Source organism: Malaclemys terrapin, chromosome 4, assembly GCF_027887155.1.
Source record: "Malaclemys terrapin pileata isolate rMalTer1 chromosome 4, rMalTer1.hap1, whole genome shotgun sequence".
NCBI classification, from domain to species: Eukaryota; Metazoa; Chordata; order Testudines; family Emydidae; genus Malaclemys; species Malaclemys terrapin.
In genome coordinates this window covers 43,103,241-43,120,292 of record NC_071508.1, presented here as the reverse complement: position 1 = coordinate 43,120,292, position 17,052 = coordinate 43,103,241, and the positions used below count along the sequence as shown (strand labels likewise).

Genomic DNA, 17,052 nt, shown 5'->3' with positions numbered 1-17,052 from the left:
ATGCCTGCAGGGGGTTCTTTGTTATGTAGGTGATAGCAAGTTTGAATACAGGAAGAGGCCCATTTGGAGAGTCTCTGTGTCAACACTGTAGAGCCTTTGGCTTGCTCTGTTGTAGAGACGAATAGTCTTGGTGACTTGCAAAATGGTTTAGTTCTGTCCAAGTAAAAGGCTACAGCCCTTCTGACATCTAGCATGTGTAATGTTGCTTCTTGAGAATCCTTATGTGGCTTGGGATAGAAGGCAGGTAAGTGTATGGTTTGTTAATATGAAAATGTATAGCCACTTTGGGCACGAATTTTGGGTGAGGATGTAACATGATTTTGTCTTTGGTAAATACCGTGTATGGTGGTTCAGCCATTAATGCCCCTATTTTGCTGACACGTCTGGCAGATGTGATTGCCACCAGGAATGAGACCTTCATTGACATATGTAAGAGAGAGCAGGTTGCTAGGGGTTCAAAGGGTGGTCTTATGAGACATTTAAGCACATGATTGAGATCCCATGGTGGTGTAGGTTGGCATACTTCTGGGTACATGTTCTGTATACCTATGAGAAAAAGCTGTGTAATCGGGTGAGCGAATATTGAAGCCCCTTCTCTCTGCTTGTGGAGGACCGTGACGGCAGCCAGGTGTACTTTAATAGAAGTTATGGCTAACCCCATTTCCTTCAGTTCTAGTAGGTAGTCTAGGATCATAGATAGAGGCGCCTTGGTCATGTCCAGCTGTTTTTGCTGGCACCAAAGGGAGAATCTTCTCCACTTGTGGCGGTAAGTATTTCTAGTGGTGAGGCGACGGCTATTTAGTAATACCTTGTAGCAGGGTGGTCACCTGCTCCTGCCCGGAAGGGCTTAAAACAGTCTGCCCCAGTGAACAGAGCTAGATGGAGACTGGGCAGTAGCCAAGACTGAGGCGAAGTGGGGGTAGTGGGTGGAGGTTCCCCTGGGAGGGGGAGACTCGGAACTCTGGGGGTACTGCCAGGGGGCAGCACCCAGAGAAAGGGGCACCGGGGTCCTGGGAGGGACACGGGACCAGTGGTAAGGCGGATCACCGGCCTGCAGAGGGCGCTCCAAAGCTGGGAGAGCTAGTTCCTGAGGGCAACCAGCAGGAGGCGCTGCAGGGGTGAGTCCGCACTGTTACAGTAAGGATCAGCATCCTTTAGATTGAGAGCACCATTCCTATCCTGGGATGTAAAGGAAGGAATGTGTACTAAAGACACAACACAGAACTTTTCTTTTCCCATGTGTTTGTTTAAATTCTTGAGGTCCCAGATATGCCACAGGCCCCATTCTTGTTTTAGGATCAGAAAATATTGTGAGAGGAAACCCTACCTTCAAAACGCATTTAAAATCACAATTTCCTCTAAAACATGTTGTTAAAAGGGTATATGAAAAAATATGGGGAAAAGAGACTAAGGGTGGTGCATAGATATAAAGTGACTGACATTGCCCCTTTCCACAATCTTGAATACCCACTTCTCAGTGGAGATGGCTTGCCAGGCCATTACAAAGTAGAAGATCTGTCCCCAAAATGCAATAAAACAATGTCTCTTAAAACAAGTTTGAAGTGGGGGAGCCTACCCTAGAGCCTACAAGTCCACTCAGTCCTACTTCTTGTTCGGCCAATCTCTAAGAACAAACAAGTTTTTTTAAATTAACGGGAAATAACATTGCCCACTTATTTACAATGTCACCTGGAAGTGAGAACAGACATATCTTGACTTTAGTAAAGCTTTTGATACTGTCTCACATGATCTTCTTATAAACAAACTAGGGAAATGCAACCTAGATGGAGCTATTATAAGGTGAGTGCAAAACTGGTTGGAAAACCGTTCCCAGAGAGTAGTTACCAATGGTTCACAGTCATGCTGGAAGGGCATAATGAGTGGGGTCCTGCAGAGATCAGTTCTGGATCCGGTTCTGTTCAATATCTTCATCAACAATTTAGATAATGGCATAGAGAGTACACTTATAAGGTTTGCAAATGATACCAAGCTGGGACGGGTTGCAAGTGCTTTCAAGGATAGGATTATAATTCAAAATGATCTGGACAAACTGGAGAAATGGTCTGAAGTAAATAGGATGAAATTCAATAAGGACAAATGCAAAGTACTCCATTTAGGAAGGAACAATCACTTGCATACATACAAAATGGGAAATGACTGCCTAGGAAGGAGTACTGCGGAGAGGGATCTGGGGGTCATACTGGACCACAAGCTAAATATGAGTCAACAGTGTAACACTCTTGCAAAAAAACTCGAACATCCTTCTGGGATGTATTATCAGGAGTGTTGTAAGCAAGACAAGAGAAGTAATTCTTCTGCTCTACTCCGCGCTGATTAGGCCTCAACTGGAGTATGGTGTCCAGTTCTGGGCGCCACAGGAAGGATGTGGACAAATTGGAGAAAGTCCAGAGAGGAGCAACAAAAATGATTAAAGGTCTAGAAAACATGACCTATGAGGGAAGATTGAAAAAACTGGGTTTGTTTAGTCTGGAAAAAAGAAGACAAGAGAGGACATGATAACAGTTTTCAAGTATGTAAAAGGTTGTTACAAGGAGGAGGAAGAGAAATTGTTTTTCTTAACCTCTGAGGATAGGACAAGAAGCAGTGGGCTTAAATTGCAGCAAGGGAGGTTTAGGTTGGACATTAGGACAAACTTCCTAACTGTCAGGGTGGTTAAGCACTGGAATAAATTGCTTAGGGAGGTTGTGGAATCTATATAATTGGAGATTTTTAAGAGCAGGTTAGACAAACACCTGTCACGAATGATTTGGATAATACTTAGTCCTGCCACAAGTGCAGGGGACTGGACTAGATGACCTCTCGAGGTCCCTTCCAGTTCTATGATTTGCATTGCACTTTTGTAGCCTGCATTGCAAGGCATTTATGTGCCAGATATGCTAAACATTCGTATGCCCCTTGATTCTTCGGCCACCATTCCAGAGGACACGCTTCTATGCTGATGACGCTTGTTAAAAATGTGTTAACTAAATTTGTGACTCAAGTCCTTGGGGGAGAATTGTATATCTCCTGCTCGGTTTTACCGGCAAGCTGCCATATATTTCATGTTATAGCAGTCTCGGGCGATGACCCAGCACATGTTGTTCTATTTAAGAATACTTTCACTGCAGATTGGTACCTTCTTTGCATTTTGTCAAATGTGAGATTTCTAAAGATAGCTACTGCACACTTACAGGTGTAAGAATCTGAAATGCCTTCCAAAATCTGAGAAGGATGAGGTATGGAGCATGCTTTCAGAAATCTTAAAAGAACAACACTCTAATGCAGAAACTACAGAACCCGAATCACCAAAAAATAAAATCAACCTTCTGCTGGTGGCATCTGACTCAGATGATGAAAATGAACATGTGTCGGTCTGCACTGCTTTGAATCGTTATTGAGCAGAACCATCATCAGCATGGACGCATGTCCCCTGGAATGGTGATTGAAGCATGAAGGGACATATGAATCTTTAGCGCATCTGGCATGTAAATATCTTGCAATGCTGGCTACAATAGTGCCATGCAAACACCTATTCTCACTGTCAGGTAACATTGTAAATAAGAAGCGGGCAGCATTATCTCCTGTAAATATAAACAGACTTGTTTGTCTGAGCGATTGGCTGAACAAGAAGTAGGACTGAGTGGACTTGCAGGTTCTAAAGTTTTCCCTTGTTTTATTTTTGAATGCAGTTATTTTCTGTAAATAATTCTATATTTGTAAGTTAAAATTTCGTGATAAAGAGATTGCACTACAGTACTTTTATTAGGTGAAGTGAAAAATATTATTTCTCATTTTTTACAGTACAAATATTTGTCATCAAAATGCAAATATTTGTCATCAAAAATGAATATAAAGTGAGCACTGTACCACTTTGTATTCTGTGTTGTAATTGAAATCAATATATTTGAAAATGTAGAAAACATCCAAAGATATTTATATAAATGGTATTCTATTATTGTTTAACAGTGCGATTGATTGCGATTAATATTTTTAATTGCGTGATTAATTATTATTAATATTTTAAATTGCTTGACAGCCCTAGTACAAATATTTCCTGGCGCAGATTTATTTGTGTTGACAACATAACTGTAAAAATAGCTAACAATATTAACATTGTAATCATTAGGTTTCAGAGTTGATACAAATGTGGCAGTTTACACTTCTCAAAGTTATTGTTTCAGACTGTCTGCAGATTCAGGAAAAAATAGTGCATCTGTTACACATGGCACATATTTTCAAGATTACCTCCACAACCTTAAGGGCTTGAAATAATCTTTTTATATATGAACACATATATTCTAGAACACAATCCACTAGAAAGGTGTGGGTATAAACTGGATTGCGCAGCAAATTCTATAGCCTCATGTAAGACACAGACCCCTGATTATTAAATGTACGTATAAGACTGGCACATCTGGGTGCCAGTAACATAGGTTCAGAAATGTCACTTAATGCCCTAAGAGAGAGGAACAGTTTCTAAAAATGTCCAGGATAAGCATTTGAGCCAGAAAGGCTGCAGAGGATGCTTGCAATCTTGTCAAATGTGTTGTCACTCTGCTTGGCAGGGTAACATTAGCCATGTTATAGCACAAGCAAATATAGGAGGTTATCCACAGCAAAATCTTTTGAGAAGAGACTGGGATCCCCTTCAGCCTATCTGCAACAGCTACGAAGACAAGCGGAATTGCTTGGACCTGTCGAGATAGACTGCCAACTCTCTTCTGACATCCGGAGTATACAGCCACTCATCTTTATTTGAGTGAGGTTTCGGGAAGAATGAAGGTAGGTAAATCGCCTAGTTGACATGGAAGTTAGTCACCATTTTCAAAACAAACTTTGGATGAGGGCACAGGTAAACCTTGTCTTTAAAGAAAATTGTATAAGGAGGGCCAGACATAAGTACATGTAGCTCACCTATCCTCCTGGAAGAAGTAATGGCCACCAAACATGCTACTTTCATTGAAAGATGTAACAAGCAGCAGGTAGTTAAAGGCTCAAAGGGAGACCCTATCAGTTTTGACAATACCAAGATCAAGTCCCCCAGGGGGAACAGATCTTATACCTGAGGATACAACTGTGCAGGGCCGGCTCCAGGCACCAGCTTGGCAAGCAGGTGCTTGGGGTGGCCACTCCGGAGAGGGGCGGCAGGTCCTGCTATTCGGCGGCAATTCGGCGGACAGTCCTTCACTCCCGCTCCGAGCGAAGGCCCTTCTGCCGAATTGCCGCCGCAGATCTCGATCGCGGCTTTTTTTTTTGGCTGCTTGGGGTGGCCAAAACCCTGGAGCCGGCCCTGCAACTGTTCCAGGCGTTTCAAAAATCTTATTGACATCGGCTTAGAAAATACAGAGCGATTATCAACCTGAGGGTGGAAAGCTGAGATGGCTCCTAGGTGGAGTTTGATAAAACTAACCATCAACCCATGTATAACAGCACATTCTGAACCACTTTTGAACAAGACCCTTCTCGAAGGTCTAGCAATGGAGCATCCATGTTTTTAAATGCAGCATCTGAAAAATGGGGTGGAGTAGGCAGCCATGGTCTTGAGAAATTAGGCCAGAAAAATTAATGGAGGAGAGGTCCATCAATGGCTACTAGCCAAGATGGTCAGGGATGAAATCCCTACGCTCTGGGTGTCCCTAAACCTCTGAATGCCAGAAGCTGGGAATGGACGACAGGAGATGGATCACTCAATAATTGCCCTGCAATGTTCATTTCCTTGGAAGCATCTGGCACTGGCCACTGTCGGAAGACAAGATACTGGGCTAGATGAACTATTGGCCTGACCCAGTATGGTCATTCTTATGTTCTGGATGCAATGGAAGTGAGCTTACATCAAAAGGGACAGGAAAGTGAAGAACCAGCGCTGCTGAGGCCAAGCTGGGGCTACAAGCATTACTTCAGCATGATGTAGTCTGATTTTTCAGCAGCACTCTGTGAAGGAGTGGGATCACTGGGAAAGTGTGCAGGAGCTTGTCCACCCAGGGCAACAGCGAGTGTTTGTGAGGGAACCTGGACTGCGACCCTGAAGGGAACAAAACTGCTGGTACTTCCTGTTGGTTCTCATTACAAGCAGGTTCACCTGGGGAGTCTCCCAGAGTTGAAAAATAAACCTGGCTATACCTGGATGGAGGCACCACTCGTGGTGACTCAAATGATTAGTGTAGATGATCTGCAAGCTCATTCTGCATTCCCTGGAAGGCAAGAGGCTTTGAGATTGATCAAATTGGTAACGCAAAAATCCAAGAGTTGGACTGCCTCTTGGCAGTGCAGGGATGAGTGGGCCCCTCCCTGCTGCTGAGATACAATATTACCACTTTATTGTCTGTGAGAACGAGCATTTTCCCCCCTTGAAACGGGGGAGGAAAGCCTGACATGCCAGTTGGATAGCTCCCCATGATCCACTTCCTTGTGCTTGGTACTGGGCCCAACCAACCTCTGACTCAAAAAATGACTCAGGGATTGGTGCTGATATGAAGAGAGGTCATTGTCATCGGCTTTCCTCTTGACGGTACCGTCAGATGAGAGCTCTGAAACACAGGAGACTGATGCAATACTTGATGCTGTGCTGAGGAGACCGACCCAATGTGGTCTGGTGATATTGGAGGAGCAACTTCCTGCACTGCCAGGTAAGCCAGCACTGACAAACTCAAGTCTCTCAACACCAAAAAAGCCTTCAGTGTGGACAGAAGAGTCTCTGAGCAACGAGTAAGAGAAGAAGGCAAGTGCCAAAGAAGTTGAAGGTACCTTGTCAGGCCCTGGACTCAATGGTGCCTGCCCCAGTGCCAGAGTCCAAGATACAGCATTAGCTGATGACTGAGTGCTTCAATTTTGACTGCACTCTACTTGACCCTTTGTCCTCCTGCTTGGGGAACTTAGAAACCAGCAATCTTCCTTTCCTGGTTACATCCTTGGAAGCTATGTTTCTTCCTCTGCACCAGGAAGGATGAACAGTGCCAGGACTTAGCCAATATCAGAGGAATGTTTCTCACAGAAGCTGAAGTACTCGGCACATTCTCCAAATGGGAAGTCTTTGAAGATAGTCTCAGAGCAGCCTTCATCAACAGAAACTTCAACCTCGCCTATCTGGCTTTCTTGGTCATAGAATCAACAGAATCATAGAATCATAGAATATCAGGGTTGGAAGGGACCTCAGGAGGTCATTTAGTCCAACCCTCTGCTCAAAGTAGGACCAATTCCTAACTAAATCATCCCAGCCAGGGCTTTCTCAAGCTTGACCTTAAAAACCTCTAAGGAAGGAGATTCCACCACCTCCCTAGGTAACCCATTCCAGTGCTTCACCACCCTCCTAGTGAAAAAGTTTTTCCTAATATCCAACCTAAACCTCCCCCACTGCAACTTGAGACCATTACTCCTTGTTCTGTCATCAGGTACCACTGAGAACAGTCTAGATCCATCCTCTTTGGAACCCCCTTTCAGGTAGTTGAAAGCAGCTATCAAAATCCCCCCTCATTCTTCTCTTCTGCAGACTAAACAACCCCAGTTCCCTCAGCCTCTCCTCATAAGTCATGTGTTCCAGTCCCCTAATCATTTTTGTTGCCCTCCGCTGGACTCGTTCCAATTTTTCCACATCCTTCTTGTAGTGTGGGGCCCAAAACTGGACACAGTACTCCAGATGAGGCCTCACCAATGTCGAATAGAGGGGAATGATCACGTCCTTCGATCTGCTGGCAATGCCCCTACTTATACAGCCCAAAATGCTGTTAGCCTTCTTGGCAACAAGGGCCCACTGTTGACTCATATCTAGCTTCTCATCCATTGTAACCCCTAGGTCCTTTTCTGCAGAACTGCTTCCTAGCCATTCGGTCCCTAGTCTGTAACAGTGCATGGGATTCTTCCATCCTAAGTGCAGGACTCTGCACTTGTCCTTGTTGAACCTTATCATGTTTATTTTGGCCCAATCCTCTAATTTGTCTAGGTCCCTCTGTATCCTATCCCTACCCTCTAGCGTATCTACCACTCCTCCTAGTTTAGTGTCATCTGCAAACTTGCTGAGAGTGCAGTCCACGCCATCCTCCAGATCATTAATGAAGATATTGAACAAAACCGGCCCCAGGACCTTGGCTTAAAGTCCTTAAAAATTTGACACTGATCCCTAATGTAAGACTCATCCAGACACTTTAAACAGAGTGTGGGTCAGTCATGGGCATCAGTTTGGAACATGAAAAACAGGGCTTGAAGCCTGGTGACTGAGGCATTCCTTGGTACTGAAAAATGGAATCATAAGCCAGGTATGAAAAAAATCACTTTTAACTCAACTAAAACTTATCCTGCTACCTGACTAACATTAAAACTATACCAATGGGGAACTATTTACAACTAAAAAACACGCCAAGAGAACTTGCCAAGGCAAGACAGTTTCCAGCAACCGTTGTTGGTGCAAGAAGGAACTGAAGGGATTGAGGGCAGCCCTACCTTTTGTACCAAGAAGCACTCACCACATGGGTACTGCCTAGGGAAAAAAAATTCTAACAACTGTACATGGGGCACACACACACACCAAGAGTGGAATGCACATGTGCAATCACTCAAAGAAGAAAATACAGTTTTTTTCAGACATGCCAAACCTGGGGGGGGGGAAATGCAGAAATTGGGCTTGTTTTTGGCTTAACTGGCTTGAGTTACTTGTTGGCTAGTTTTTGGCTTGTAGCTTGTTGCCTGTTTGACTTGTAGCTTGTTGCAGTTTATTGCTTCTTTTTTTGATCGGCTCTGGGCAAGCAGGGGCAAGGGGATGGTGGAAAGCAGGGGCAAGGGTGGGGAGAGAGTTAGGGGTGCACAGTGGGCCCACCACAGTCCCAGACTGCACGCCGGGGGGTTCTTAGGGATTGGCTTGTTTTGAAATGGGATTAGCTTGATTTTTGGCTTATTGTGAAAGTCGAACACAAGGGAACAAAATTTTTATAATAGACGTTTAAATCTGGCAGACAAAGGTATAATGAGATCCAGTGGCAGGAAGTCAGTGCTAGACAAATTCAGACTGGAAATAAAGTATAAATTTTTAACTGTGAGGCTAGCTAACAACTGGAAAAATTTACCAAGGGTCATGGTGGAGTCTCCATCACTGAAAATCTTAGGATCAAGATTGGATTTTTTTTTTAAAAGATATGCCTAGTTCAAAAGGAGTTATTTTGGAGAAGTTCTATGGCCTGTGTAATATAGGAGGTCACACTGCAATGTCCACAATGGTCCCTTCTTGCTTTGGAATCTATGAATGGTAAAAATGCCCTTTAGAGAAGAAAAGATAAAGCAATTAATACGGAAAAATAACCTTAACAATAGGTGTAAGTAATAGCTACATGCTGATAGCCCAATTAAGTTGATGTAGTACACCTAAATCTTTATTTAGGTTATATTATACTGTACTTACCTTGGTGGCTTAGATTTTTCATCTTCCACATTGTAAACCCAATCAGATAACAATTTCCTAAAGGAAGCTAGTAGTCCTTTGCTTTCCCAATATGTCTTTACCTCATGAAAGTTCATAAATCTAAGAAAGAAAGATGTCATTACACAAATGTATACTACTGGAAAATAAAGCTATAATACATACACAGACTAGATCCTCAAATGATGTAAACTGATGTAGCTCCATCGAAGTCAGTGAAGCTACACCAGTTTAACCCAGCTGATGATCTGGTCCACAAGATCAACTGAATAGAGTTCCATAAATATAGTATTAAGACCAAAGTATTATCATCAATTTTGTACGTCTATTAAAATCCATGAAATTATATACAGACCAAATTCTACACTTATATTTGTATGTGCTTCCCACTGAAGTAAATGGAAATGTCGTATGTACATTCAAGGGCAAAATATAAAACACTCCTTTTTTAAGAAGTACCTTAGTATGATATCCACAGACCTCAGTATCCAAGAACTTTTCTCTGACTACTACTGTGTGGAAGGATGGTCTTGTGGCTAAAGCATCTGGACAGGGACTCAGGAAATCTGGGTTCAGTTTCCAGGCCTTTCACAAACTTACTGTCTTATCTTGGGAAAGTCATTTAGAGTAAAATTGTCAAGAAAGCCCCCAAAAAACAACGAGGAGTCCGGTGACACCTTAAAGACTAACAGATTTATTTGGGCATAAGCTTTCATGGGTAAAAAACCCCACTTCTTCAGATGAACGCCCCACTGATTTTCTGTGGCACTTAGGCACTTTGTTTACTTACAATGTAAGTTATTCAGTATAAGGACTATTTTTTACTGTGTTTGCTCAACATCTAGCACAATGTGGCATCTAGGCACTACCGTAATATCAGTCATAAGTAAAGCTGCGAGTTTGTCATGGATTCTGTGACTTTCCAGGACATCCATGCAGCCCCGGCTGCTGCTGGGGCAGTCTTGGGACACTGCCCCACCCCCAGCAGAAGGAATTTAGGTGTGGGAGGGGGGTCAGGGCGGCGCTTATCTTGGGGGTCTCCCTAGAAGCAGTGACATGTCCCTCCCTCCCTCAGCTCCTAGCTCCGCATGCTGCCTCCGTCCACAGGCACCGCCCTCACAGCTGCCATTGGCCGCGGTTCCTGGTGGGGTGGGGGCAGTGCTTGGGGTGGGGGCAGTGTGCAGAGCTAGGAGCTGAGGGAGGGACATGTCCCCGCTTCCAGGGAGCCGCGAGGAGCCAGGTAGGGAGCCTGCGAGCCTCCCCCAGCATTAGTGGGGGGCCCGGGCTGTGCGCCCCGCAAGATTTACTCAGGGATATATAGTACAAGTCATGGACACGTCCCAGGCCATGAATTTTTGACTTTTACTAAAAATACCCATGACTACAACGTAGCCTTAGTTATAAGCAACAGCATTTGTAATTCACTACCATTCACTCCAGACTAGATTATTGTAATTCACTGTATCTGAATCTACATATGAAAAAAATGCAAAGTCTCCCCCCACTTGTGCAAAACATAGCTGATACCTCCTCCACAGGTTGGACTGCTTTGAACATTCCCCCCCTGTAATTTGGACCCTTCACAGACTACGTCCAATGTGGAGCTTTGGTCTTGATCTCAATCTTCAGACCTATTAATGAATCAGTTCCCAGTTACATTATTTATCTTGGGTACCTATATGGCCTACAATATTATAGGAACTGTGGACCTCAAAATTTCTAATATATTTATCCTCACTATAACCATGTGTGGCAAGGAAGGAACATTATCCCCATTTTACAGATTAAGAATTGAGACAGAGAGAGACTAAGGGTATGTCTTCACTACTGGCCGGATCAGCGGGCAGCGATCGATCCAGCGGGGATCGATTTATTGCATCTAGTCGAGATGCAATAAATCGATCCCCGAGCACTCTCCCATCGACTCCTGTACTCCAGCTTGGTGAGAGGCACAGGCAGAGTCGACGGGGGAGCAGCAGCAGTCGACTCACCACGGTAAAGACACCACAGTAAGTACATTGACTTCAGCTACGTTATTCAGCTACGTAGCTGAAGTTGTGCAACTTAGATCGATCCCTCCCCCAGGCCTAAGTGGCTTGCCCAAAATCACACAGGAATAGGGTTGCCAACTTTCTAATCCCTGAAAACCAAACAACCATGCCTCTTCCCTGGAGTCCTGCCCCTGCCATGCCTCTTCCTCTGAGGCCCCATCCCCTGCCCCACCTGTCCCCCCCATCGCTCACTCTCCACCCCTGCCCCATCACTCGCTCTCCCATCCCCCAGGACTCACCCGCCACCTGCAGAGCCAGACTGGGAGGAGCTGATGCGGAGCCTGCCCCCCGATGGTGCTGGTACCCTTTTTGGAGCATGGTCCAAGAGCCAGCCAGTTCTCACCATCAGGCTCGGGGGGGCGGGAAGAGCAGCATGTGCTAAGCAGAGCCTCTCCTCCAGGCTCCAGCAGCAGCTGCTGCTCTTTCTGCGCCTCCTCCCTGGTGGCAGAGGCTGGTTACTACTGGATTTTTAGCTTCCAATCAGCTGCCAGATGTTCCAGTTGAAAACTGGACACATAGCAACCCTACACAGGAAGTCTGTGGCAGAACTGGGAATTGAATCCATTTGTCCTTAGTCCCAGGTTAGTGCCCTAACTACTGTACCATCTTCCCTTGTCTAGAGAGAGACTGAATGTCTTTCTAAGAACTGCCAAGACAGTTATCTGCATTGTTCCAGAGGAGTGTAAGAAAAAACAGGGCTAAGTGCATAAAGGTCAGAGATAAGGCATTTTCAACTGCAGGAAGCTGGCTGTTAAATGAACTTCCAGAGGAGACTGAACTAATCCAGACCAGCAATCTTTCTATGGTAATCTAATCTAATTAGAGGCATTCACATACTTTGGTGACAGATGCTAGTACATAATACTATGATGGACAGATAAAAGTGGCATGGAGATGAAATTCCTGTCTCACTTCTAAAGGTGGTGCTTCTAAAAGAGGGTCAAGGATGGTTTAAGTCAGCTTACAATGCTGTTGCCCGTGCTGTATTTGTCATGTAAATAATAGAGTACATCAGTTACAAGGCTATAATGTCTGGCAACTTTCACAATGACTAATTTGCACCAAAAATTGTTTTAAAAATTACTAAACTACTTTGATTAGATTATTCACTGTTTTTTAAAACAAAACTTCCCCTTTTAGACTATTCATATGTAGAACATGTACAGTAGGAGCACGTTTTCAAAACAATGAATATGCCTATAAAATTCTATACCAGCCATTAAGTTACGTGACTGCTTGCACATCAAGTAACTGCATCTACAGGCTGTTCACTTGTAAGCACAAGTCTAGGGATTAGTGAATGCAATGGATGTACATTTCCTCTGTTACACCCATATTTGAACATCTGGCACATACTGTCTGATATCCAACTAATTTCAATTTTAAAAATTAAAGTAAATGAAGCACTTACTTTCCTCTAATATCAACATAGCTTTCTGCTGCATCTATTAATGTTTGGGCAGCATCTTCATTAAGCATTCCAGTGTGGTATTGTTTCTGATAACTAGCCTAGATAAAAACAAAAAATCCTCAGAAACATTAATTAACATAAAAATTGCTACAAAGTAAATGATGAAAAAAGATTTGCTAACTTTTTCTCTATTCTTGCTAGAATAAAAATATTTTACAACATATCAATATCATTAAGTACAAAAATAAATTCATTTTACATACCTACATTTATATTATGTGGATAATTCCATATAAATAATTCTTCCTGTGGATTATCAGGGAGTGCACCTGCCTTCAGCTGTAAGGCCCTGGAACTGAACTCCCCAGTTTAGCAATGCAGCTTCTGTGGTAATGCTCCTCTTAAGCGGGGGGGGGGCGGGGTACATGTATGGGGTTCCCACACAGACCTTGTGAGGCTCCTTCCACCAATTGGTGGAGTCAAGAACCTTCTGCAGAATAGATACCCTCTTGGTCAAGCAGTGTTTGCTGGGTGTGCAGACCATCCTGAGCCAGGGTTGAGGGCACCTTGAATGCAGTCTTGTGTGGGGTGTAATGAACATGGAGGCTGCCATGTGGCCAAGTAGTGCAGGCAGACCCATGCTTTGGTTTAAGGCAGTGGTTCTCAACCTGCAGGCTGCTTGCAGCCCAATCAGCATACAGCTGTGGCCTATACAGCCTCAGGGCCATAGTTAGTACATATATGGTGTCTTTGGGGCATCTTCCATTCTTCTTTAACTCCCTAACAAGGGATTTGTGCCTTCTCTTTTTTGGAGTGAAAGGCTGATGTACGGTGTGGGAGGGCGCAGGTGTCAGGCTCTGAATCAGTAGCAGGTCTCAAGAAACGAGAGAAATAATTTGATTTTGTCTTTCCTCTGCTTTCTAGATCTGCTCTTGAAGCCAGTGCAGAATTTACACTTAGATAGAATATGGGCCTCCCTGAGGCAATGGAAGCAGATGGAAGAAGAAGTTACTCACCTTGTTCAGTAACGATGATTCTGCGAGATCCGTGTCCCTGTGGGTGCTCCACTCTAGGTGTCAGTGTGTCCCTGCACCGGAGATCAGAGATTTCTCACAGCAGTACTCAACCAGGGGAAGGGTGCGCACAGGCGTCGTCTCGTGCAGCCATTGGCACCTCCTGTAGCGCGCTCCCCCGACCGCCCCCTCCGTTCCTTCTCTACTGCAGAACTCGGCTGTGTGAACTCAGAAGTAGAGGGGAGGAGGGTGGGTAGTGGAGCACCCACAGGGGGACACATCTTGAAGAACCATCGTTACTGCACAAGGTGAGTAACTTCTTCTTCATCGAGTGGTATCCCTTTGGGTGCTCCACTCTAGGTGCTTGTAGAGCAGTACCCCACCAAGGGTGGTAGGGGGTCGGAGTTATGTATAAGTGTGTGATGAGAGCACTGAGACAAGGCCTAGGGTAATAGCGTAATGCTTTGCAAAAGGCTGTTCTGATGTCCACGTTGCAGTTCTACCAATATCTATTAAAGGGGACATTGTTCAAGAATGCAATCGAAGTTGCCATGGCTCGCATTGAGTGGGATCTGATGCCCACGGCGGGTTCTTTGTGATGCAGGCGGTAGCAAGTTTGAATACAGATAGAGACCCATTTGGAGAATCTCTGGGTCAATATTGTAGAGCCCTTGGAGCGCTCTGCTGTAGAGACGAATAGGCTTGGTGACTTGTGAAATGGTTTAGTTCTGTCCAAATAGAAGGTTACAGCCTGTCTTACATCCAGCATGTGCAACATTGCTTCTTGAGAGTCGTTATGTGGCTTGGGATAGAAGGCAGGTAAGTGTATGGTTTAGTTAATATGAAAATTTGTAGCCACTTTGGGCAAGAATTTTGGGTGAGGACGTAACATGATTTTGTCTTTGGTAAATACAGTGTACGGTGGTTCAGCCATCAATGTTCCTATTTCGCTGACACGTCTGGCAGATGTGATTGCCACTAGGAATGGGACCTTCATTGACATATGAAGGAGCGAGCAGGTTGCTAGAGGCTTGAAGGGTGGTCTTGTGAGACATTTGAGCACGATTGAGATCTCATGGTGGTGCAGGTAGGCATATTTCTGGGTACATGTTCTGTATACCTGCTAGACAATGACGTGTAATTACGTTATATCAGGGTAGAGGTGTAGTTGAGATGTCTATGGACTGACTCAGCAACATGCAACATCTAAACCCCTCTGGACAAGGGTGACAGGATTAATGAAACTCCCCCAGCCTCATTTGCATCAAGAATGGGACAGGGAGGCATCCCCATTAGCATACAGAATGGAAAACAGAGATTCCAAGGCAAGAACCGCAATGAACTCTGGGGGATCTCTGCTTCAGATGTTAATGAACCCACATCTGCACACACCCAGCTCAGTAGTTACCAGACCAATTCTAGTAATAAATCCTTTATTCATATTCAAAATACTGAAGCTGCCTAATTGCATTGTGAGCTCCCTCAAAGGAACACCGCCCATAGCCAGGAATGAAAAATTCCTATTGACTAGCATGAACAAAACAATTTTGGTATATCCCTTGAGCCATCAGTTTACCCATAAACAAATCTAGTGTTCTCCCTTGAATCATTGTTCTTTCCCTACAAAACCCCCCACCCATGCTCAAGTGCTCTGATGACTGGATCCAAAATTGCATCAGTTCCACTGGGACTTCATCTTCTCCTGACTGATCGTACTAGGGCTCTGCCTGTCTCCAGCACTCCAGACCCTCAGCTACCACCACCACATGGGAACCCTGAGCGATTCAAGCTTCACAGGGTGGTGAGAACCCAGCTGTCTCTCTCTCTCTTTCTAGATATAGCCTTCTGACCCTGACTTGTGTGATCAGTTATAGTTTTCTAAACCTGACTTTTATAATCAAATTAAAGTTAGATTTAATATTATAACTGTTTTGTTTGTTTGGCTCCCCTTGTATGGTTATTACCTGGCAGTAAATAACTGGTTAAGCTGGTTGTTTCTCTCTCTCTTTCTCTTCTCCCTCCCCCCACATACACTCCTCATACCTACGCTAAAGATCCCTGCAGCACCCAAAAATCTGGTGGGGTTTGCTCATCAAGTGGGTTACTACCAGAACAATTGTAATGTGAAAGTGGGGATAGGGACGTGCTGAACCTGGGGCATATGAGGGAGGCAACTTGAAAGTGCTGCTCGACCCAGCCTGCTCATGCATACTCTATTCCAGGGCTGTGCCCATGGCATATGAAGATGACAGCCTGGAGGTGCTGTTCGACCCAGCCTGCTGAGTCCAAGGGCCTATGAGGGTGACAGCTTGGAGGTGCTGCTCAACCAAGCCTACTGAGTCTAGGGACATATAAGGGGTCAGCTTGGGAGTGCTAATGAACCCGGTCCTCTCAGATGTGCTCTGTTAATGTGTGTGTTCGTCTGATTCTGGGGCTGGAAGAACCCAGCCCTGGGGAACCTAGGTCCTGCAGGATAGCTCCATTGGGAGGGAAGAAGGGAGAAGTAGGGCTCCGTATGAGAACACAAATGACACAAGCAGTACAGTGATAGAATTACAGAACCCCACCCCCGCAAAAGAGTAACCCTAATAAATGAGTGTACCACAAAGTAAGGGGCAAATCTGGTATCATCAGAGAGAAAGCAAAGCCCAGATGCTGGCCTTTAGGCAGACTGGCTTGCTGGGGATATCATAGTATAATGTAAGGCTCAGAGAAGCCTTAAAACTCCTGGTCAGAAGGGAGTGGGACAAAGGGCCCTGCCCTGGGATAGGTGATGCCTGGAGGCCTAAAACCTGACTGGGAACTCCTGCAGTGGACCATGGAGGAGGAAATACAGGTGCAGTTACACTGAAACTGTGACAGTCTGCATAAAAGGCCACCTGAATTTGGTATTTGGCAAGGTCCATGTCTTGTTGTCTTAAACTCAGTGTGTTTCACCTGGGTAAGAATATGAGCAAAGGCATAACTCTCCTTCCACACTGCATCTGATCTGAAAATCATTTTTCCTTTATTTATCTATCAAGATTAAGAGTTCAGGTTTCTCTGATCTCTAGAAACAGTTACTCACATCACTAATACTTAAGGCAGGAAAGCTGAAAATACTGCTTTATTTTAGGTGTTAGTACTGCCAATAAGTGTTATGCAGAAAATCACATCTTTCAGCACGTCTTGGAA

At 44.6% G+C, this 17,052-nt stretch overlaps 1 protein-coding gene across 1 annotated transcript in view; it reads right to left on the bottom strand.

Moving 5' to 3' along the window:
- The window catches only part of LOC128836116 (sodium/hydrogen exchanger 10-like), a 161,767-nt gene that overhangs the window by 52,596 nt on the left and 92,119 nt on the right, over positions 1 to 17,052 (bottom strand). The window contains exons 13-14 of the mRNA XM_054026133.1: positions 12,866 to 12,963; positions 9,386 to 9,505 (exon numbers count right to left, since the gene is read on the bottom strand). Of these exons, the coding sequence (XP_053882108.1) occupies positions 9,386 to 9,505; positions 12,866 to 12,963 (218 nt within the window). The remainder of the gene's footprint in view (positions 1 to 9,385; positions 9,506 to 12,865; positions 12,964 to 17,052) is intronic.